The sequence below is a fragment of the Euprymna scolopes genome, chromosome 41 (assembly GCF_053919585.1).
Source record: "Euprymna scolopes isolate OS-2025 chromosome 41, ASM5391958v1, whole genome shotgun sequence".
NCBI lineage: Eukaryota > Metazoa > Mollusca > Cephalopoda > Sepiida > Sepiolidae > Euprymna > Euprymna scolopes.
In genome coordinates this window covers 18,691,433-18,716,128 of record NC_136522.1, presented here as the reverse complement: position 1 = coordinate 18,716,128, position 24,696 = coordinate 18,691,433, and the positions used below count along the sequence as shown (strand labels likewise).

General features: G+C 32.0%; 2 protein-coding genes across 6 annotated transcripts in view; one reads left to right on the top strand and one right to left on the bottom strand.

Moving 5' to 3' along the window:
• LOC145266375 (uncharacterized) overlaps positions 1-15,108 on the bottom strand; it is a 57,335-nt gene extending 42,227 nt beyond the window's left edge. For 3 of the 5 annotated variants that reach the window (XM_080122006.1, XM_080122005.1, XM_080122003.1), the window contains exons 1-3: positions 14,972-15,108; positions 8,428-8,557; positions 5,916-6,074 (exon numbers count right to left, since the gene is read on the bottom strand). In XM_080122006.1, the coding sequence (XP_079978132.1) occupies positions 5,916-6,074; positions 8,428-8,548 (280 nt within the window). In that variant the 5' untranslated portion in view covers positions 8,549-8,557; positions 14,972-15,108. Of the gene's footprint in view, positions 1-5,915; positions 6,075-8,427; positions 8,558-13,319; positions 13,356-14,971 lie in introns of all 5 variants that reach the window. The other 2 variants (XM_080122004.1, XM_080122007.1) reach the window with 2 other exon arrangements.
• An 89-nt stretch (positions 15,109-15,197) lies between these two features.
• Positions 15,198-24,696, top strand: part of LOC145266377 (protein chibby homolog 1-like) — a 33,423-nt gene continuing 23,924 nt past the window's right edge. Inside the window, exon 1 of the mRNA XM_080122009.1 lies at positions 15,198-15,327. Within this exon, the coding sequence (XP_079978135.1) occupies positions 15,320-15,327 (8 nt within the window). The 5' untranslated portion in view covers positions 15,198-15,319. The remainder of the gene's footprint in view (positions 15,328-24,696) is intronic.

The following is a 24,696-nucleotide window of genomic DNA, read 5'->3' as shown; positions in this document are numbered from 1 at the left end:
ACATTTTGGGGCAATTTTTCAGTATTTTTCGAGTGAAGGATGGGGCTTCGATATGATACCAAGTTTATGAATTTTTGTCATGTCTGCCAAAAGTTTTTAGCAGACACACAAACATACACACATACATACATACATACATTTTCGCTTTTATATATATAGAAGAGTTTGAATGCAAAATGTGATAACCACTATTTACAAAATTATGAAGCTATCTCTGTAAAAAAGTTGCATTTCAACACTGAGCGATGCTCGAAAAATCATTTGCATCATTTGGATTCATTGGACTACTGTTCTTATTTTGAATGTCATTTTTCACGTTTTGGTCGATATATTCTCCAACCTTCTTCAGGTGTATCTTGTCAAACTCGGGAATATTTCTGTCGAATTCGAGAATTGGGATGGAATTTCGAACTGAACCCTTTATTTACTTCATGGGGGTAGCATGCTCTTGTTCCATCAGCCATGACTGGGTAGAGATCCTAAATAATTTGCATTTTATTTTTTGGTCGCCCACAATGAGGATTGAACCGTCAACCTTTAGAAGAATATCACTTTTACAAATGATTTTTCCGAGTATTCTAACCACTGCACCACAAGTCCTTGACAGTTCAACAAAATACACCTGAAGAAGGTCTAAGGTTACATCAACCGAAATGTTGAAAAATGGCACTCAAGATGAGAACAATAGTCCGATGAATCCAAATTATACAAATAACCAATCCTCATCTAAAAAATTCAGAAACGTGAAAAATCATATTTTACATAAAATTACACTGGCATTATTTATTTTTTTGCTTTTAGTCAAAGTCTAGATTTAATATATTCGTCCTTTTAATGTTTCTGGTGCTACCAGACCAGGCTGTCTGAAGATAATGACTTCCTAACTTAAAATGTGTACCAAACATTGGTGTTACTGTTTTTCCTTTCCTTTCTCTTTGCAAAACTCATGTTCTGCAAAGTCAAAAACAAAAACAATTTTTCTCTACAAAAAATAAATAAATAAACACAGTGAATAAATATTTGAAAATACTTTAAGCATAGAAACTTTTTTCCAAAATTACTGGATTCAGCATTAAATATCCCGAAAAGTGTCGATATGCTGTAAACCAAAATGTTTATTGTTTAATATCATGATTTAAACAAATTGGATTTATTGCATTTTGCAGTCAAACTTTTCATATGTCTATAAACTGCTAAAACTCTGTGAATCCTGCTTGCTTGTCATCGTGCACACTGAATGACGTCATAGTTTTGTAGTGTAATCCATTAAAACAGAGGTGGGGATAATCGTGCAATGCAGATGATGTCACCTATTAAAACAGAGAGATGAGGGATAACCGTGCACAGTAAGTGACGTCACAAAATGATAACATCATCCATCCAATCAGAAGAAAATAGAACAGAAGTGGCGAGGGGGGATCCTTTGTCTAGTTTTATATAGACAAGGGTTTTTCAACCTGTGAACCTCAAGAACTAAACAGTTGGTGCATTTTATTTTCATTCTAAATGAAAATTTTTGTTGAATATGCAAGATAGAATGAGAATTAATAATATATGAGGGACGTTCCAACAGTAATGCCTCCTATTTTTTTATTCTGCCTGAATGAATCAAAGGGGATTTCAACTTGCATTTCTATGATGACTGCATTTATGCATTTATGACCTAAAAGTTTCTCCTTTCTTCTGCAGATATTGACACCGTGAGACTCCAAAAAATAAACTCCTGTTGTAGCCGTGTATCGGAAGCAGATATACGTCATTGAATTCCTGGTAAAAGTACGTTGAGAATAGTGGTAACTATATAGAAAAATAAATTTTGGAGCACAAAAGGTTGCTCATTTTAATGGTAGCACTCTCGTCTTCGTAGCTCTTTAACTGTGTGAGTTAAAAAAAAAGAGGCTTTACTTTTCTAACAACCCTCATAATAAAGTTTACTTTGAGTATTTTGATCCTTTTGTAAAGTAGAGGACCCTTTTGTATACGGAAGGTTCATTTTCACTGGGAAAATGTTTTGTTTCTCTAGGGAGTATTTTGTTTCTCTAGGGAGTGTTTTGTTTCTCTAGGGAGTATTTTGGAGACTTTGCTGTACTTTTGGGGAAAATGTTTTGTTTCTCTAGGGAGTATTTTGTTTCTCTAGAGAGTATTTTGGAGACTTTGCTGTACTTTTGGAGTACTCTAGTCTATACGATATTTTGGAAATCGAATCCTTACTATGGAATGACATGGTTTTCATTTTTGGTAATATTGTATCCAAATTAAGGTAATTTATTGAATGAAGCTTCTTTTTTTTTTTTTTAAATAAATCTAATGTTTTCATTATGTCCAGTGCATAGCCAACAGTAGTGGCTCCAAGAGAAACCATATAAACGTGTGTGCATCCTTTTAGGAGGTTTTGTTCAAGAGATTATTTTTTATTATCCTTGTTTTCTAGTGTATGTACTAGTGATGGGAAGATTCCAATATTTTTCTTGATTCTGATACAATTACTGATTCCGATTCTTTATAAATCTTTAAATATTTAATTATAGAGTTGTGATTTTTTTTCACGATTACCATAAAAACACACATGTTAAATGTGCAGATATTTTCTCAAGCATAAAAGTACACTTGTGGGGTATGGTCTACAGATTTTAGTATAACTGGTAGTTTAAAATCAATAAAATATTTATCATTTTATTATTACTATTAACAGTGGAAAATTTTGTTTTAAACAAAATCAAATAAAAAAAGGGATAATTAAAGGAATCATTTTTGGCATAGGAAAATACGTACAATTTTTTCCAATTCTGATTACCCCCCCCCCCGCCCCAAATTCTGATTTTTTGGATTCCCTGATTCTAATTCTGATTAATCATCCCAACACTAGTATGTACATAGCTATGCTGGAATCAAGTATTTTTCAAAGGGCTCGTCAGGTCATATCGGTTGTTGATAAGGAGTTGTGGCATGATCCCTGACCTTGGTAGAATCCATCTTTGGATGGTAAGAGCATCTAAGGGTTTAGACAAGAACATTAGCAACGTTCAATATAAATTAGGAATAAAAGTTTTTGTTTTAGTAAAGAAATAAAATTAAGAATATATACAGCATGTATAGAAAAATAAAAATAAATGAAACATTAAGCTAGTTTGTAGTTTGTGTTATTCCTTCGGTTATTGATACAGCTGAGCTGGAGTTCCACCGCACCCAGGCTGTCCACTTCATACAGAGGTCCGGTCCACTAGACGATTGAGGTTGGGACTAGGCTAGCCTGGGGTTGGTGGCTGGTCAGGTATCTTTTCTAGCCGGATGTCCAGTTGTTTCTTGAAACTGTCAGGGGGCATGCTCCTTATATTTCTTATTGCGGCTTGAATACAGTCGAATGTTCTTGTGCCACTGTTAGCTGTAGCTGTGCTGGATAAGGGACTTGATCCTCTGTGTAGTCCCAGGTGTGGTTTTTACATAGCAGAGCCTTCCTCGCCACTGGTGGGTTCTTTCTACTATTGTTTGGGATCCTTCCTTCCAAGATTTTCCATATGTAGAAAATAATATATCGTTCTCTTCGGCGTTGTAGTGAATACGGTTGCAGCGCCTTCAGCGTCTCCCAGTAATTTATTCGGTCTATTCCACATATTTTGCTAGTGAATGTTCTCTGGGGTGCTTCTATTTTGCAGATTTCTGTTACTTTTTGTGGAGACCAGAATAGCAGGGTCACCAGGTAGCAAGTGCTACCTAAAACATAAACAAGGTTTTATAAATGTAAAAATTTTAGAAAAATGTAATTTTTTAACAAAGCATTTTTATGCACGAGATAAGACTATAAAAGTTTTTTTTCATGCCAGTCAACGTTCATAGTACAAACGTGTGTTTTTGGTAAAGAAAGATGAATAAATAGTCGTCACAAGTCAGTACGTTCACAGAGCGAATAATATGCGTGTGTAAGTAATGTACATATGTGAGTGTTTGATAGCGTGGCATTGTGTATATGTGTGCGCGTGTAACACAGTCGCTAACATGTAGGGACCCAACACATTGTAGACTCCATCACAAGGAACATAAGAAAAAGAATAACCAACATTTATTTACAGACATTTATTTACAGGTACTTTCCTATCACCTTTGACCACCATGCGTAACACGTCTATCTCTGTCCTTCTCTGACGTGATCCCCATGAGAAGGTGAAAGCCGATATGTGAGTCATTAAGTTCTTTTCTTTAACAATTTTTCTCATCATCCCCCCTGCCGCCCTGTCGGGAGTTGGGGGGCGGGGTTATACGGAGTGTACATTCTGGTGTCTTTCAGGTGCAGTTGGTGAAGTCTACAGAAAAATGATTTTGTTGATCCGTTCTTATAGGAATTTTTATGTTCGCACTGGATTACTAGTTTCACATGTACGTGTTACTTTTTGGAATTCGGAAAGAGTGTTATTGGTTGAAAATACTTTGAATCAACATATTCATGTTAAAACTTGCTAGCTTTAAGAAGTAGTGAAGAGAGTGTATTGAAACGAACTGGAGAAGGAAAGAGGATAACTAATTCGGGCCATTTGCGTTTGGAATCACTATGCAATTCTTTTCTAGAGTCACAATACAAAAACCGGTTGTAAACCACTGATCCAAACAAACTATCTACACCCCCTACCCTGCAGCAATATTTAAAGGTGGGTGTGTAAAAATGATGTTGGAATTAGAAATCTCCATGTAAGACTTACTGCAAGTTAAATAGAGAATGAAATTTTCCATTATAAGTCAAGTTAGAGACACATAAGGTTAAAATTAAGTAAAAGAATGGAAAATTTCATAAAAAAATTACAAAAGTAAAAAAAAAAAAAAAAAGAGCAGAGCACCGGGTGGAGCAGGTGCTATAGTGATTGCAAGAGTTAAGAATAGTTGGAGTAAGTTCAGAAAACTTCTGTCATTACTAACCAGTAGAGTGTTACCACTGTTGACCAAGTTAAGAGTCTATCAGGCATGTGCATGCAATGTGATGATATGTGGGAATAAAGCCTGGCCAACAAAGTAAGGTTGAAGACATGCGTTGCATGGAGAGAAATGATATGAAAATGATGGATGTGTGATGTGAGTTGTAAAGACAGGCTTAGATCTGTCTCAGAAAGATTAAATCTGGACAGTACAGGGGGATGTGTGCAGAACAGGAGCCTTTGATGGTATGGCCATAGGAGTAAGTGATAATTGTGAATTTAATAGAAAGAGGGATAAAAAAAACCCTGGACAGAGATAGGTCAGTTTGGAAATAAATTTTTAAAAGTTATTTAATGCATGTCAGAATATACTTTAGAGGGTCCGCATTTAATGGAGAAAATGTAAAAAAACATGGACAGGTTGATGGATCATTATCGATTGCTATATTACATGTCTGTTTGTCTGTCTGTTCCATTTTTTCTCAGAAACTACTGAGCCGATCTGAAATTTTGTATGGATCTTTGTTATGATAAGGTGCAGCAAACCAAGTATTATGTTATCCGTTCAATGCACAGTTAGGGATTAATGAAGATTAGTCACCACAAAATCACATCTAATCTACAAGTTTGTTTACTAACTACTGGGCCAATCTGGATGAAATTTTGTATGGACCCTTGTTATGATAAGGTGCGGCAAACTAAGTATTATGGTATCCGTTCGATACACAATAATACATTTTAGTCTAGATATTTTCTCGGAAAGTACTGGCCTGATCTGAAATTTTGTATGGGCCTTTGTTAGGATAAAGTGCAGCAAACTAAGTGCTATGATATCCGTTTGATGTAGAGTTAAAGACTAATAGGGATTAGTATTTAATACAAAAATGAGCACAAATTTAACCATATTCCACCATCAATTTGGCATAAAGAACTCAGTCAGCAGAAAGTCTATCACTTTTTCCCGTTTTTACCAGGCTAAAAAGTTTAGTTTATATATAAAAGAGTAATACTTACATGATATCCGATTGTCTGTCATTGTTTCGGTAGTCTGGCGATTCCGTTGATTTTCCATATGTTTGTCTTCTTCGCAGGCCAATGCGTTTCGACTGCACATGTTTCTTCCCAATAATCCCATTTGAGAATTCAGTTTGTCCACGTTTCCAACAATAAGTGCTGAATGGTTGAGGAATTTAAATAACAGAATTAGAAAAAAAAACGATTTTTTTCTTTTTATTAGGAGGGTCACTACATATCAAGGCTCGGAGGCCACTCAAGGATAAGGGTTCAGTGTTAGGTGGATGATGAAACAAGATCAATCACGGTGGAACTTGGGTAGGCCTAAATTATCTAAATAGACAACTCAATAGGAATTTATTCACATTAGAACAGTTCATAGCAAGAATGACAAATAAGCGTTACTTGCGTGTTTGTCTCAAAGAGTTCGAATTGACGGCTGCGAAAACCAGACAGTGTTTTCGTCACATCTACATGCGAGAGAGAAAGGAGACCGATCACGCAAACCGGATGTGGAAGTAGGTTGTATTGCCCCCTTGTGGCAAGGAATGATATTACCAGAGTTAAAGGGCGGTAATCGTGGTTACCTTAAAGTCATCAGTTTGTGCTCGTGTGTTCACTTGCATGGAGAACTTGGTTCCCATAACCCTAAGTGGGTTGAGCCAGTTTCCTCTGAAAGAGGAAGTGTCTAGTGAATATGCAATTCATAAGCAATCCCAAATTGCAAGTCTATCCTGGTCAGAGATTATGACGCTGTTATGTTTTTGCAGTTCTTGCAGAGAAGTGTCAACATCCCCCTACATACAGTGCCTATTCTTCCTAAATGGTCACCCATCTAGTACTGACCAGGATCAATGTTGCTTAACTTCAGTGATCTAACAAGAACCAGTGTATCAACATGATTATGCCGTTGCAGAGTTGGAAGATAAAAGGATCACCTCAGACTCCAAGAATTCCAACATATCCAGATCCGACTCTTTATTTTAAAGTGCTTCAATATTCAGATTATCTGTTGATTCTTCAGAGATAAAAAAAATCCAAATCAGACTCCTAGCATTCTTCTAAGTTAGACTGACTAAAACCTGACTTCCTTTGACTCCTCAACCCTGTTACAAAGTAAAACAATTTTATCCAATGTACAAACTTGTTTTACCAGAGATTTTTCCAGCACCTAAAAATGAAGATTGCTTTTGAAATTGCTAGTTTGCAGTGAAACTGAAAAAGAACACGCAAAAAAAAAAATGTTTGGGACAATCTTCTAACTGGGTGCAGACACTATTTTTTGCAATTCTTCCAATAGTCGATTCAATTTCTTTCAAAATTGTGTATTAAATCTTTGGAGATCTTATTATTAATTTTTGTACTGTGTATGTGTGTAAGAGAGAGAGAGAGAGAGAGAGAGAGAGAGAGAGAGAGAGAGACGGTTTATCTCAGCCTATAGGCAACCCACCCAGGCAAGTAAGGTACCGAAATGAAGCTTATGATCCAGCGGATGTTTTAGTGATATTTCTATCCATGTTTGGTGTATGGAAATGCAAAAAAAAAAAAAAAATGCAATAAAATAACGATTTACTAAACAACATTTTATTTACTGGATATTTTTCCAGTACAAGGACTCAAGTTTGCCCAGCTAATTTCTAATACCTTTGACTCTGTAACTGTAGAGTTGAATGTAATAATCAAAGAAGAAAGTGCCTATGTGTGTGTGCATTATGTGACTATATGACTTACCTTAAGGTGGGATCTGAGAAAGAAAAAGATTAAAAATGGCGGTCATGGCTTTATAAGGTGTAGTCTCGTGGAATCGCACGAGATCACACCGCCCACTACACACATATGCAAATAAAATACTTTTAATAAAACGCCTGTTGGCAGAGGTGAGGGGGAACAAACACGTGCTGGAAGTTGAGAGAGGAAGTTGTGAGGAGGAAATACAGTGATGAATTCTATCTGAACTTTTGGTATATTTTATTTATTTATTTATTTTTTTAGCCGTTTACTCCTGTTAGGACAATACAAAAGTATAATGCAAGGGGAGTAATTCTTTACTTCTTTGGGCAAAGTTGTCTCCCCTTTCCCGTAGTCCTAAACTTTAAATTCTTGCAACTTCCCACGAGATCAACGACCGGAAGTAGACAGTGCAGGGAAAACATAGTGACTTCCGAAATGGAGAAATAGCATCATTCCCATTGTTCCAGTCATCATACTTCAAACCTTTCACCTATTATGTTTGAATTGTCGTTACGTGTGTGTGTGTCTCCATAATAAATGTATATCGTTATGTAACAGCGAGTGATTTTCTTATTTGTCCATAATTGTTCCATTCTTTCACCATGTGCTGTATACATACCCACGTGAAGGCTGGACACCATGTGGTAAGATATTTTATGTTATATTAATCCTAACGCATTCCACGATATAACAACCAGCCCATTTCACTGCAGTAACAAAGAAATAATTTTCAAACAATTTTTCGAGTCAACTGTTGTAACAGTGAAATACAAAAGGATACGGTACTTTACATCCATGATTTGTTGTCTTAAATCTTGGCGTTGCTTAATTTCATCTTCTGTCTCGACTTCCTTATCTTTGACAATGTGAATGGCAATCGATAATCGATTTAATTCATCCATGATGAGTTTCTAAAAAAAACAAAAACAAAAACAGATAAAAAATTGATAAGTTTAAAATGCCAATATGATGCAGCCACATTTCCACGCTCAACTTGTTGACCCCAACGTTGTGTGTCATGGATTTGTTCTCCTTCATCTTCTCTTCTTATCATGGCTGTGATATCATCTCTTATGCATTGACAGTCGTCATGGCGTAAGATAGCATAGACGTGCATATGCAAATGCATGCAAAATGGTGTCACCAGTAGGAAAAACTAAAGACTTTAAAAAGGAGATCATGTTAGGGATGGAAATATTACATTCGAGATCAAGTGAGAGATCTGGATGATGTTCAAGATCAAATGAAAGATGTGGATGATGTTCAAGAGTATGACTGAGGTTACAACGTGTTGGTTCCTCGACAAAGTTACAGTGGGGAGTTTACAAGTATATTGTTGCCACATCTGGGCTGGTGCATCTACCACTATTCTCTCCCTCTTAGATAATGTTCAAAAAAAAGTTGTCAATCTAATCGGTCCCACTTTATCAACTAAGCTCCAGCCCCTGTCTCATCACTGCAATGTTGCATCACTGTGCCTGCTTTACAAATATTTTAATGGAATGTGTTCTGATGAACTCGTTTCACTTGTATCCCCCTTGACATACATATCCCCGACAAACCCGCTTAGCAATAAGATCTCACCCCTTCACTGTTGATGTCCCTAAATGCCAGAAAGCTTTCTATTCTAATAGTTTCTTCCCTCAAACAGCTAGACTTTGGAATTCCCTTCCTGCTGCTTGCTTCCCTGGCTGTACTGATATGCAGAAGTTTAAATGTAACATAAACAAATATCCTGTTAATCTTTCCTAGACATGGCCTCATGTCCAAATGGCGATATGCTTTGTAAGGGGTGAACATAAGTGTAAATATATATATATATAAAAACACAACTCCAAAAAAAAACACATTCAGACACTTTTTGTAAACATTAGTTGGCTCTGGGTATGTTTACAAACATATATACATTTAAACAGACAGGTGAGATTTATATTATAGATGCACATATACACACAATGAACATTTTGACTTGTAACTTCTATTCACTCAAGCTCCTTACCTAAACACGTGTTGTACTGTGAATATTTTCATTACCGAAAAATAACTTTGATATTCTTTTACTTGTATGAAATGTTTTGTTATCAAATTTCGTTTTCCTCAGTTTCTCTTGTACAAAACTCTGCTCATGTTTTAGGCAGCACGTATTATACTGGTGACCATTCTATTTTTCTCTTCCCTGCAACCTCTTCCTCACAGAAGAGACGTTGCGAGCCTGTCTATGCGCTGTCATTATTTTCATGGCAAGTGCACATCTGAGCTCCAATTTATAGTCCCCTCTTGCCAAACTTTCATGAAAAACACTCGTCTATCTGAAATCACTATCAATAATTTCCCCCACTCTCTTACTGTGCCTAAAGCTAAATGCAGATTCCATGAACAAAGCTTCTTAGAACTGCCAGACTGTGGAACTCTGTTCTGTTTGCCTGCTTTTTAGCTGACTATGATATGGCCGTCTTCAAGTCCAATGTAAACAAGTTCTTGATGAACCGTCCTCTTAAGTAATCCAATTTACCAAATTTCCAGTATTAACGATTACTACCATACACTCATTAACCCTTATCCTCAAGTGGCCTCTGGGCCTTGATAAGTGGTAAACCCTTTGTCAAAAAATTAAAAAAATAGATAATATTCATTTTACTATGCATGCATGCATGTTCCATATGTATCCTTCATTTTCATTTCTTCACTAAAACAATACCTTTTTAGGCACTTGTGCACGAGTGTGAAGATACAACTTTTTTGGTTTTCTAGTTGGGACATTTGGAGAGTGCAGGGCAGAGGCAGACAAATGTAATTTCAGGACCAAATTGAAAATCTCACAAAAATAAATGTGTGTTTTTTTGTTTTTTTAAAATACATTAAAGAAAATTATAATAATAAAAAATAATTTTTTTTTTTTTAAAAACACAAATTTTTTTTATAACAAGGCCAAAATTCTGAAATTCTCGAATGTGTGTTTTTTGTTGTTGAGAACTTTTTTGTTACACGTTATTTGTATTATTATTTATCGAACTACTGTTCTAATATTGAGTGTGATTTTCAGTTGGGACATTTCGAGAGTGCAGAGCAGAGGCAGACAAATTTTGCAAGGACCCGTGTCGCAGTGGTTAGAGTATTGGGAAAAATCAATTGTAAAAGTGATATTTTCCTGAAGGTTGTGGGCGACTCAAAAAAATACATTTGCGAATTACTTAGAATTCAAGATGAGAACAGTAGTCCGATGAATAATAATAATATAAATAACCAATCCTCATCTCAAAAATTCAGAAACGTGATTTTTATTACACATTTATTGAATTAAAATAAATATAAGAAACTTATAACACAAAATAGAATTTGGGGGGCTTATTCAGTGATACAACAGACAAGGCAATGTTTCTTTAGCGAAATAGTAAGGGGAGGTAATCAGGGATTATTTTGACAGTTTCAATGGGAATTAGGATTGTCCGCCCTTGTCCATCGATTTGTTGATTTCATTTTGTACACTCTCATCGAGACAAAGTAAAATTTGATTTCTTGAATAAAAAAAAAATACTTGATCAAATTATATGATTTTTGGAATTTTTCATCTTCGTCTTGTGACTGGTACATACACCTTACAGGCATTTCTGTATTTTCTTTAGTTTTAAATGCTGCCATAAGTGCCAATCTGAATAAGCACCGAATTTTCTGCCCTTGATGTATGCTTGTATGTCCCTGCTATGCACTCTGCAAATGTTCCAACTGAAAACTAAAAAAGTTGTACATTCGCAATAGTGCACAAGTGCCACTTTTTAACCCAAATCAAATTACATGACGATGTATGACTGTCGGCTTTACACATAGGCGTTTCAAGATGGCCTCTACCAAGGCCAGAAATTACACCATATTATTGGTAACCACAACGTTTGATAAACACACTACAAATTTATAAGTTTTCCTGCTATTTTATTTTGAATTGCGACATTTCTCACATAACTCAATATAAATAAGTACCTTACAATGCAACAATAACAATTATTAATATATATATATATATATATATATATATATATATATATATATATATATATATATATATATATTAATAATTCAAAATGTCAAAACATTGTTAATTCACAATTGGCCCAGCAGCTGCTGATTAGCGTAATAGTTAGAAGCCTTGACTGTCATATGGGTGATCGGGTTTCGATCCTGGCTTGAGTTAGTTGCCTGTCTAGCTGCACTGATGAGCTGTGATACAGCGAAACAGTACTGCATGTGGATGACTATAATGCTCCTTATCTTGAGTTGAGCATATTGGGAAGTGATACACGAATTACAATTAGCGTATTAAGCGATGCTCTTTGTGTAAACAAATCAAGCTTAGGTATTCAGACAATGTCAAAACATCGTTAATTCACTATCCGCACAACAGCTGCTGATTAGCATAATGGTTAGAAGCTTTGACTGTCTACGGCGGTCGGGTTTTGATCCTGGCTTGAGGTAGTTGCCTGTCTAGCCACACTGATGAGCTGTGATACAGCAAAACAGTACTGTATGTGGATGACTATATATATATATATATATATATATATATATATATATATATATATATATATATATATATATACGAGCAAACAGTTAATAAACCATGGTAAAAAACACTTTGAAAAAGAGTTAAAAACATATTTAATCTGAAAAGGAAACACTAGATAAGTGGATAGTCCTTAATCCGCAGAGTTTCGAAGAAATACTTTCCTTCTCATCAGAGGGTAGGAATTAGCAAAATACGGGATCGGATATATATATATATATATATATATATATATATATATATATATATATATATATATATATATATATACCATACTTTGGGGTAATTGTGCCAAATCCGGGGGTAATTGCACTAACTAAAAAAAGGTGATCTTTATATGTGTGGTTGCCAAAAAAAAAAAAAACTTTTAGTTAGTTGGCACAATTACCCCAGACTTGGCACAATTACCTAAAAGTATGATATATATATATATATATATATATATATATATATATATATATATATATATATATATATATATAACAATTGTTGGTTGGTTGGTTGGTTGATTGGTTGTTTTTGTTTTATGGCATATCAACCCTTTTCAAGTTATTTAATGCCGAATTCAAAGATTTTGAAGAAAAAATTTTTAAGAGAATATATTTGTTTTCAAGTCGGTTTCTATTTAACCCATAGTTGGGACCCTAACAGGTACTACCACTCTGGGTCAGAGTGGACCTGGGAGCAATGGCAATTAAAGGATAGCTCCACACTTTCTAAAGCCCGCAAGCTGGGGCCTCACCATTGGATATAGTTTAAGGTCATATCCAGGACCATAACAATTGTAAATCTAATACCAATAAGTATCAGATTTCAAAATATAAAAATAAATCAATATTTTTTTTTAACTTTTTGGATACTGATCCAGAATCAGGCCTGCAGTAGAATCAACATCTTTCAGCAGTTTATAATAAGCTACTAAAAAAATAGCCAGAAAATATTGATGCGATTAATTAATTTTTCTTGAAAAAAAATTTTTTTTAAAAACTTTTATACTTTTCATGAAAAAAATTTGATTTTTGTTCAGTTGTTTCCATGTTTTTGTCTTAATAAAAAAAAAACTTTAAAAAAAATAATTTAATAGGTAAATTTTTACTTTTTTTCAATTTAACACTCACCTTCAAAATGGCGACTTTTCTTGATTTTCGGGTATGCTTAAAACAAATATCACATTTACATTCATGTCAACAAGTAGATTTCTGGTCCGTTATTATTCAATGTTATTCATTATATTTTCACTAGCGGCCATGATTTTTTCCTAACTGAAAAGTACTAATGCACATCAATGTTACTGTCGTATAGTAATTTCTCTCTGTAACTATTTATCTGATTATTGCTGTCATGTATATCTAATCAGGTTTGTTGCACTTCTACAAGGATGCGTGCTGTTAATAAATATATATACTCTGGCTTGTTCCAGCCATTTTAACAATCAAACATAGAGACAGTTTCATAACAAAACTGTTTTTATTTAATTATTATTTTGCCTGTCAGTGGTATCAGGATGTGTCGAGCAAGGTTAGTGAAAGGTGGAGCTCTCTCTGTCTTTGTGTTTATCGGACCTCTTGCTTTTATCAGCAATTTCTTCTTTTGTTCCATCAGAGGTCAATATGTGTGCACAAGTCCGACCTGGGTTTTCTTTGTTTTTTCTTCGTTCTCTTCTAATCAGGAATTTGTGTGTGTGTGTGTGTGCACACGATCTCTAAATTCTTTTATCCAACATTACAACCCTCTCTTTCTCATGTTAAGAATTGCGAACACTATTGACATGTATAAAGTAATAGATTTGAAGAAAAAAAAAGGTCTTAATATTCAAAAAATTACTTATCTGTGCCAAATTTAGCAGACCCGAAAACCTATAGAAGTTGTCATTTTAAAGGTAAATGTTAAGGTGGAAAGAAAAGAAAGATTTATCGGTACTTGTACAGTTTAATCAAGACATTAAAAAAGGAAAATATCGAAAAAAAGTTTAAATTATCCGTTATGGAATGAAGTTCTCCGAAAAAAAATTTCAATTAATTTCATCAAGTAGTTTTTTTTTTTTACAGTGAAAAAAACAATTTGTTATGATACCGAGCAAAAGGTTCGATTTTTAGGAAGAAAAGCTAGTAATAAAGATGGGGAGGGAGTGTCGGCGCTTTAACTAGAGTTATCTCCCCGTGGTGTTTCTAAACTCCAAAGGAAAATTTTCCGCTGTAAAAAAAACAAAAAAAACTACTCGATCAAATTAAGTGAAAATTTTTTTTCTGAGATCTTCACCTTCGGTCCAAAACGGATACGTACAATATAACCTTTTTTCGATATTTTCATTTTTTTAATGTCTTGATTAAACTGTACAAGTACCGATGTATCTTTTAATATTATTTTCTTGAAATAAATTAATAGTAAATATGATAAAAGTATGTTTTAGGTGCGTAAATTAAAATTGGTGGCAATGAAGACTCGGTGGTCGTGTAAATCTTGTCTTCTTGTTTTAAAGTTTTGTTTTTAGCATTTTCAATTTATTGTCTGCCATTGCTTGCGTCGGCTTTTCCCGACAACTTTACTAGCTGTTTACCGTAAACTACCGGAAGATGCCGACGCTATTGCGGCTGCGGCTCAAGTTCGGATCAGTACGGAACTTTGTTTTTATTCTGTGTCGTTGTTTGTCGGTTGTTGCCAGGTTTTACCGGGGTCAATATTGGCAGCCTTGGGTAACAACCTATACACGTGCCTATATTTTCCTTTTAAAATTAAAAGGGCCAAAGAATAAAGAAAGATTCAAACTAACCCAAACGGATCCTGTCTTTGCTTTTTTATCCCAACTATCAAGAGAGGAACTGAACTGCAGGAACGCTTAAAACTAATCCAATTGATTTTTTGTTTTCAATTGATTATAATTCAAATAACAACGTAAAATCTGGTAATGTTGAGCGTATTAAAAATTGAAAAAAAAAAAAAAAAACTTCATGAAAATATTAAAACGAAATTTAAAACGAGGATACGAAACTGTGTGCATTAAATTGTTGATGCTTCTAGCTTTGCACGATGAAAGTTTTTGTTGACAAAATGTCTGTTGTCATGGTGTAAAACTGATTTGGTAGAAAGGTCGGTTAGCAACAGCTATAAAGACGTCAAGATGCTGAAGTAAGTGTTATTTTAGCAATACCAGTTTGTTGACATTGTAACTAAGAAATAGCAGTTGACACCCAGCCTTGCCCGCTCAATTTTAATTCATGCAGATTTCGTATTTACTATTACGGCGCCAATTCTCTATTATTAAATATGATAGTGTACCTAGTATATAGTACTGATTTTATTAAAAGTTTAAAAAAAACAAAACTAGTTGGGTGCCATGAGCTAGAATCGAAACTAAAACAGTTAATGCTTTAGCCAAATCAAAACGTAGACTCCATGAACAACTGCAGCGCTGCAGTAGCAGTATCAGAATTTTTGTAGGAATTTTTGACACCCCTAACACGAAACTGCGAATACAATATAAAAATCTCGTAATTTCTCTGTTAAAAGTGGGTTATTTATTTTCTTTATGGATTATACTTCCAAAATAAACTATTACAGTTGTTTTAAAAGTAATAAAAATATTTTTATTTTTTTTTTAAAACAGTAATGAATTTTCCGAACTCAATATTTTTCAATTTTTAAACTCAATATTTTTAAATTTTTAAATTTTAAAAATCTATCAAAATTTTTCTATTGATTCTATTTTTACGATATTTTCAGGGTCAATGTGAAATTTTATGTTCTTTCCAATAAACCGAATATAATATTTTAGACAAACGTTTTTTTTTAAATTCACGCCCCCCCATTTTCACGCCCCCCATTTTCACGCCCCCCCCCCCATTTTGAAATGTCTATTAAAAAGTAAATAATTAATTTATGTTTAATAGGTTTATATATCACAAATTGAAGAGAAAAGGTCAATAAATAATATATTCAAATTTAAAACAAAAAAAAAAAATCAGTTTTTTAGAAATTTACCTGTAAAGTCCGAAGTTTAAAACCTTATTTTATAAGAACACATTTTTTCTTTTTGTCTTTTTTTTTTTTTTTTTAATGAAACCTTGGTCCTTGCTCCTTTAATTGAAAAAAAAATTAGGGCTTGAATTACATTTTTCGAGGAGTTATAAGCTTAGAAAGATAGGGGGTCGAATAATTTACGCCTCTCATTTTGAAATGTCTATTAAAAAGTAAATAATTAATTTATGTTTAATAGGTTTATATATCACAAATTGAAGAGAAAAGGTCAATAAATAATATATTCAAATTTAAAACAAAAAAAAAAAATCAGTTTTTTAGAAATTTACCTGTAAAGTCCGAAGTTTAAAACCTTTTTAAAAAAAAAAAAACACATTGTTTTGTTTTGTTTTTTTTTTAAATAAAACCTTGGTCCTTACTCCTTTAATTGAAAAAAAAAATTAGGGCTTAAATTACATTTTTCGAGGAGTTATAAGCTTGGAAAGATGGGGTGGAATTATTCACTATTTTCACGAAATTTCTGACACTGCTAGCGCTGCAGCGTGCACGCCTGTGGAACTCTGTTCTGTCTGCCTGCTTCCCTCCTGACTACAACTTAGATGTCTTCAAGTCCAACGTAAACAAATTCCTGATGAACCGCCCCCTTAAGTAGACACTTTAAATATCCACACTAACGTACTATACTTACAATAACCCTTATCCCTGAGTGGCTTCCGGGCCTTGATAAGTGGTGACCACCTTGTAAAAAACAAAAAAAAACGTTCCCTACTGTTTTAGCTACCGATAGATAGACAAGAAAGATTTAACATTAAACCACTTCAAGCTATGAATGAATATGCGTATACGCAAAAGTAAAAGAAATATGTCAGCAAGTTGAAATGAACATTGCATTTCAGCTTGCCGACACATTTCGGCGCTTATGTCAACGGATCATCAAATCTAAGGGAGATAACCACATAGCAAAAATGAGCATATTTTGCAATATATAATTTGGGACGCTGAAATAATCAGTAGAACAATAAAAGAATGGTAAACGAAAAAAAAAAATATGATTGCACACACACACAAATGTTTTTCTTTATTTTAGGTAATCAATCAATCAGCGTCAGGATGATTAAAAGTTTTTTGAAGAAGATTTTGAAGTATTTAAACCGTCAATGAATGATTAAATTTTAGTGGTATTTTTTTTTTTTTTTTTTACTATTCTGTAGCTTCGTTTTGCAAAGTATAATTTGGGGCGCATAATAATTAACGTACACAAAACAACGAAAATAGAAAACATTTTTGAAGTATTTAAAACCGTCAATGTAATTTTTTTTTTTAAACGAAAATTAAAAATTAAATTTGTATTTCTTTATTTTAGGTAATCAGTCATTTCTGTCTATGATTAAAGTAGGAAAAAATAACAACGTTCAAAGATTCTGCACAAGATAAAGTATTCGTTTTCTTTTTTTTTTTTTTTTTTGGAGGGGGTTCTCTTAAATAAGGGAAGTATTTTTCTTTAATTGAACAACAACTTCTTGATTAATTAACAAGTTTGTTTAATTTTTGTTGTTGATGAATTAACATAGTTTCATTGTCAGGTTGTTTAATTTTGTTTTGTGTACGTTAATAAGTTTATTTTGCTACTTAACATAGTTATATTTTTAAGTTCGTTGATTAACTTCGCTAACTTATTTCCTTTCCGTAAATTGCTGAAGCGGAACTCGACTACAGTAATCGTTTTTTTTTTTTGTTTGTTTGTTTTTTCTCTCATTTAATATTCTTTCATTGTTCTACTGATTATTTCAGCGTCTCAAATTATATCTTGCAAAATATTTTTATTTTTGCTATGTTTATGCTGGTTATCTCCCTTAAATTTGATGATCCATTGACATAAACGCCCACATTTCTGGGTAAATATGCACTTCAGGTGCGTAAATTATTTCACCAACATAAAAACCATAAAAATTTAGCGCTTTTGGGGGATTTGATCTTTATCTAAGGGAGATAACTAAGGAAATAATATTGCCTCCCCACGAGGGCAGATTTAGCACAAGGTCGGTTTATAATGTGGGGGAAATCCAGCTCCCCAAAAAGGGGCACTCTGGATAGGAACAAAAATAAAATTTGTCTCAGCCATGAAACTCGTAATTTCTCTTTTAAAAGTGGGTTCTTTATTTTATTTATGGATTATACTTCCAAAATAAACTATTAAAGTTGTATAAAAAGTAATAGAAATGTTATTTTTTATTTTTAAAAAAAACAGTGTTTACAAAGTGTCGGCCAGCGTCCATTTTACGTAATGAAATCAATTGAATTTTACGAGTTAAATATTTTTCAATTTTTAAACTTTTTAATCAAAATTTTTCTATTGATTCAACTTTTACGATATTTTCAGGGTCAGTGTGAAATTTTATGCTCTTTCTAATAACCCGAATATAATATTTTAAACAAACTTTTTTTTTTATAATTCACCCCCCTCCCCGCCTCCATTTTGAAATGTCTAAAAAGTAAATAATTAATTTACTCACCAAAGTTTTATATATCACAAATTGAAGATAAAATATCAATAAATAATATATTCAAATTTAAAACAAAAAAAAGAAGTGTTTTTAATGATTTACCTGTAAAGTCCGAAGTTTAAAACCTTTTTTTTAAAACACGTTGTTGTTGTTTTTTTTTTTCTGTTTTTTTTTTTTTAATGAAACCTTATAATCTTCTTATATTGTACAGAAAGTTTCGTTTTATTATGAAAATTATTTCTATTTCATTCAATGGTTTTTTGGGGGGTTTTCTTTTAGATATTAAAAAAAAAAATCCTCCATAAAGTGGAAATTAAATATACTAAATCAAAAACTCGGGGTTTGTATTACTGTACACATAGATCCGAAAAAGTTGTCAAAAAACAAATATATAACAAATAAATGTTATCAAAGGCAAGATAAGTTACTTTTCTACCTAACTGGATATATTTTTTGTTTTTTTATTCAATGTAACATATTTATTCAGCTCGAAAAGCATAGTGTTTACCGATGTATTGGAAAATTCAAGATGACGTCTCACACCCTCTTTAACACCGTAAGTTTGGGAAAAGATGTTATAAATAAAAAACTATACAAAATACTATTAAAAACCCGCTCAATATATGTCAACCTATGTCACGGTAACATATATTGAGCGAGTTTTTAACAGTATTTTAACTGGTTTTTTATTTATAACACCTTTTCCCAAACTTACCGTGTTAAAGAGAGAATCAGACGCCATCTTGAATGTTCCAATACATCGGTAAACACTGTATGGTTTTCGAGCTGAATAAACATGTTACATTGAATAAAAACACAAAAAATATATCCAGTTTGGTAGAAAAGTAACTTATCTTGCCTTTGATAACATTTATTTGTTATATATTTGTTTTTTGACAACTTTTTCGAATCTATGTGTACAGTAATACAAATCCGGTTTTTACTTCCTTCTGTCCATCCGTAATTCAAAACAATAAAAAAAAAAAAAAAAAAATATTTTCGGTTTTAAATAAAAACGTAAAATGTTTGCATGATGGCGGGTTTTTCAAATAGGCATTTAAAAAATTCTTTTATTTAGAAAATAAATGAATTTTAAAATATAAATATGGATAAATTCTTAACAATGAAGAATGCAACTACACATTGATTAGTAATTTTTAAAGGTAAGTGTTTTTTTTGGGGGGGGGGAATTTATATCGATTTTTTTTATAATCGACCTAAGTTAGATTTTGTTTATTTTCTTCAAATCTTTTAAAGAAAACCGATTTAAAAAAACAAATATTGCATAATTTGCCATTGAACCTGTTATTTTTTTAAAATTTGGTCCTTGCTCCTTTAATTGGAAAAAAAATTAGGGTTTGAATTACATTTTTCGAGTAGTTATAAGCTTGGAAAGACAAGGGGTCGAATTATTCAATATTTTTTTACGCATTCGTAAGGTCAGTTTCTGACACACCTAGTGAAGTGTAGCATCAGAACAGATACTACACTGTGATCTTGGCCCTAAGGAAATCATATTATTTTATTGCAAATAATTTAGAGTCGATTTGTGACGCTGAAATGATCGGTACTCATGCACTTATTGATCTGTGCTGAAATAATGTTATTATTTAAAAAGCCATTCTTAACATGGGGAGGGGAGGGTGTTTTGTACCCATTCTGTACTTTAACCTTACAATTGAATAAAAAAAACATGTCATAAAACTTTAATTTAACTTGGAAATACGATTTATAAAACAGCGCGGATCAGTAAATGCATTGGCACCAATAACGTTACTATTTCAGCACGGTCCGTATTTTGCACCAAATGATTAGTAGAAAAAGGAAACCAATTTCTTTAACCCTCCATTTTGTCATAACGCTGAAAATGAAGATTTTCATGTAAGTTTAAAGTTCATCTTTTGAACATGGAAGAATGAGTAAAAATTGCAATGAAAGTGAAAAAGTGACCACTATTAAATAAACGAGTGAAATAACGAACTAAAATAGAAATTTTAAATAAAGAATTCCAGTAAAACTTGTTAATTGGAAAATTTAAATGCAATATTCGTTTTCAGCATACCCAAAAATCTATATAGTCATCATTCTAAACGAAAATGTTAAGATGGAAACCAAGTCAATAATTGCCTTTTTTTTTTTTTTCTAATTACAAAATGTTTCATTTTAATTAAGTATTTTTCATATTAAAAAAATGAAATTCGAGAATTTTCTTTATTAAATACAGCAATGACCAAACAGATGCAACACTTTCTTTTTTTTTTTTTTTTTTTTTTTTTTTTTTTTTTTTTTTTTTTTTTTTGTAAAAGAGGTGTAAAGTAAATAGACTGTAAGTTTTTGGTACTCTTGCAGAATTTGACCCGGATCCTCAGGATTTTCCATCAATTATGGCTTGGGCTCGACTGACGATCACTGATTTAAGCCGAGTGTTGTTCAAATGTACAAATGCTAAATTAACATATTTTTTGTTTGTTCTTTTATATAAAAAATGTAACTTTTAAAATAATTTTTGGGTGAGGGGGGGGCATTTTTTCTATTTATTTTTTTAACATTTGTTGACAGAAAATAATTTGTAAATTTTCTTGAAAAAAAGACTTTTCTGTACTTGTACATAGCAATTTACGGTTTTTATAAAAATAATTCATCTTTTCTTATAAAAAAAAAAAAAGCAACCTCTGTTTACAAAACAAAATAAAAAAACGTTTACTGCCAATTTTCTTTAAAAAACAAAAGTGTTAGTTTTCTTGAAAAAAAATTATACTTTCGCCTAACAATTTACAGTTAAAAAAAGATTCATCTTTTCTTGAAAAAATAAACAAACTTTTGTTGATAAAAAAATTGCAAAAGATAATAAAAGTAAATAAACAACACAAAGTGCAATTTTTCTTGAAAAAATAATATATTCAGTAAATTTACAGTAAAGTTTTGTTATTTTTTTTTTTATTGTATTTCTATTTTTTCTGGTTTGTTTGCTTTGAAATTTGTCTACATCTATTACTTTGCTCGGCTTAATCCAATGACTGCCGGTCAAGCTCGAACCATAATTGACAGAATAATCCCGAGGATCCACATGAAATTCTGCAAGAGTACCAAGTTTTTTTCTAATAACAAAATATTTTATTTTAGTTCAGTATTTTTAATATTAAAAGAAATGAAATTTTAGTAAAATCACATTTTTAATATTAAAAAATTTCATTTAGGAAAATCACATTTTTAATATTAAAAGAAATGAAATTTTAGGAATATCGCATTGCTAATATTCTTTATTGAATGCAGAAAAACGTGTTCATTATAAACGAACTTTATTTTTTTTAAGTAGGTAAAAATTTTCTTTAGCTATTCGAAAAACAACTTCTGCATCATTGGCTGTGCGAGATGAACTTCATAATTTATTTTAAAATCTTCCTTTTCGGCGTCCTGTCAGTATATATTAGATTTCTGGAAAATAATTAAGTTTTTCCATATTAAAAAAAGAAATTTGTTCCCTTATTCTACTGATCAGTGTCCTAATCGGCTCTCAATTATCTGCAACAAAATCACATTATTTCCTTAGAAAATGCTAGTTATCTCCCTTAGATAAAGACCAAATCCCAAATAAGTGCCAAAAAGTTATTTTATTTTTAACTTTGTGTTTGTGTGTGAGAGAAAGAGAGAGTTCCTTCTTTATAGGTTTCAAAACAGCTGAATCTATCTTTTGCGAATTTCACACAAAGGTAATTTATGTCTGGCAGTGTTCTTAGATATGTTTTGTACAGAAATTTGTCCGGTAAGTATCGAAAAATTGAAAAAAATCCGATCCTAAAAATAGTCTTTTTTTTCTTATAGATAAAAAGAATTTTTATAGGGGAATATTTTAGGTTGCACCAACAAGGGAGATAATGAAATTTCAACAAATAATTCTTAGAAAAAACAGATTTGTTGACCTCTGGAAACATAGCTCAGTTGTAGAGCATTCGACTACAGATCGAATGATCCCGTGTTCAAGCCTGGGTGTACCTCTCCATTTTATTTAAATTTTTTTTATTAATAAATTTAATTTACAATAAAAGAAGAGGTACTATTTAAAATCGCTGCAAATTATTTCTTTGCATATTTTAAAACTAAACATTAATCAGAAGTGACTTTTCCAGAGTATTCATCAAGCCCAAATATCAGCTGACATGATATTGTAAACAAACACAGATGGAATTTGAACTACATTATCATTATTATCTATTCTATTTTATTTATTTATTTTTTTTGCGAATTACTCCACCGGCAAATTATTCCTCATAAAAATATATTATATTCAATAGAGGGCTCATTCTACAATACATACATACACAATCTGCAAAATTAAAATATCATGTTTAAGCATATTGTACGACCTAGCAACTTTGGGCTGCCAGTTAGTTTTTGATAAAACACATTATTAGACCCAAAGATTTAAATAAAACAATAAAAAAAAAAACTTCATTGGCATTCTGGTATATATCTCGAGACATTTCATTCTTGCATTGCGTCCCCGACAAAACATCTTCCAACAAATATTTTAACTGAAGGAATTTATCACATTCTTAGACAAATTATTATTATTAGTATTAGTAGTAGTAGTATTTGTATTATTATTATTATAAGTAGTTTGGTGTAAGAATGACTATAGAATAAACGTGTAATATTTATTAACTGAAGGAATTTATCACATTCTTAGACAAATTATTATTATTAGTAGTAGTAGTAGTAGTAGTATTTGTATTATTATTATTATTATTATAATTAGTTTGGTGTAAGAATGACTATAGAATAAATGTGTAATATTTATTAACTGAAGGAATTTATCACATTCTTAGAAAAATTATTATTATTAGTAGTAGTAGTACCAGTATTATTATTATTATTATTATTATTATTATTATTATTATTATGACGTAAGAATGGTTATATAATAAATATTTATTTCTTGTAACTTAAGAATGTTTCACATAAAAAAAGTTTAAAATAAATATTGAGAAAAGTATCATTCTTACACCAAACTACTTATAATATTACTACTTCTACTACTACTAATAATAATAATAACTAACGGGACCTGTAGAAATTCCACAGGGGACTCATTCATATGTAATATATTGATGTTGGCATTCTGTAGATGTCTAGTGTAAATGGAGATGCTCTGATATTATTGTAGCTTTTTTGGTAAAGCTGCAAAAGTATTTATCTAAGCTAGCACGAACGCCCGGCAAAAAAGTATGTTTAAATATGATATTTTAATTCTTGCAGATTTCGTATATATTATTATAGAGTTAATGTTCTATCGATTTTTATATGTTATAAAGTTGCGATTTTGAAAATAAAAAAATATATGTATATATGACTTGGGTGTATTAGCTTGGATCGAAACGGAAATAAAAACTTATGAAAAAAAAAAAAGATATATAAGAGAAAGAAAATTAAAACTGTAAGTTGAACTTTACAATCAAAACTTATTGTCCGACTGAATACTCCAAAAAACAATTTACAAAGTCCTTATTCTGCTGATTTTCAAAGAATGCTATTCTTATTATTCTTCTTATCAGAGGACATAAAGAATTTAATAGTAAGAAAAGAGAAATCCAAAATGAGAACTCTTCTTACTATTAGATCCCATTTGACTAGGGACAGACGTCTCTTGGGACTACTGCACTGGCCGGAAAAAAACAATTTGCATTATTTCAGCTGTTTTGTAAACTTTCCAATCGGATTTTTGAAAACTTTCCAATCCGATTATATGCATCGTCATGCTGGGCTTATTTTGGAATACATTCTATCTAAAGAACTATTTTGCATTTTGGATCAAGTCTAGAGGAGTTGCTGAAATATCATGCGTGGTTTGTTTTTATATTAGTTTTTTACATATCCAATATTTTTTCATTCGGCAATTTATAACTACAATAAATTGCGGTTTCACTTAATGCCTTAACTAGAAAATTCTAGGATTGCTACAAATATAATTTGCTGATTTTTTATGTCCTCTGATGAGAAGAATAATAAGAATAGCATT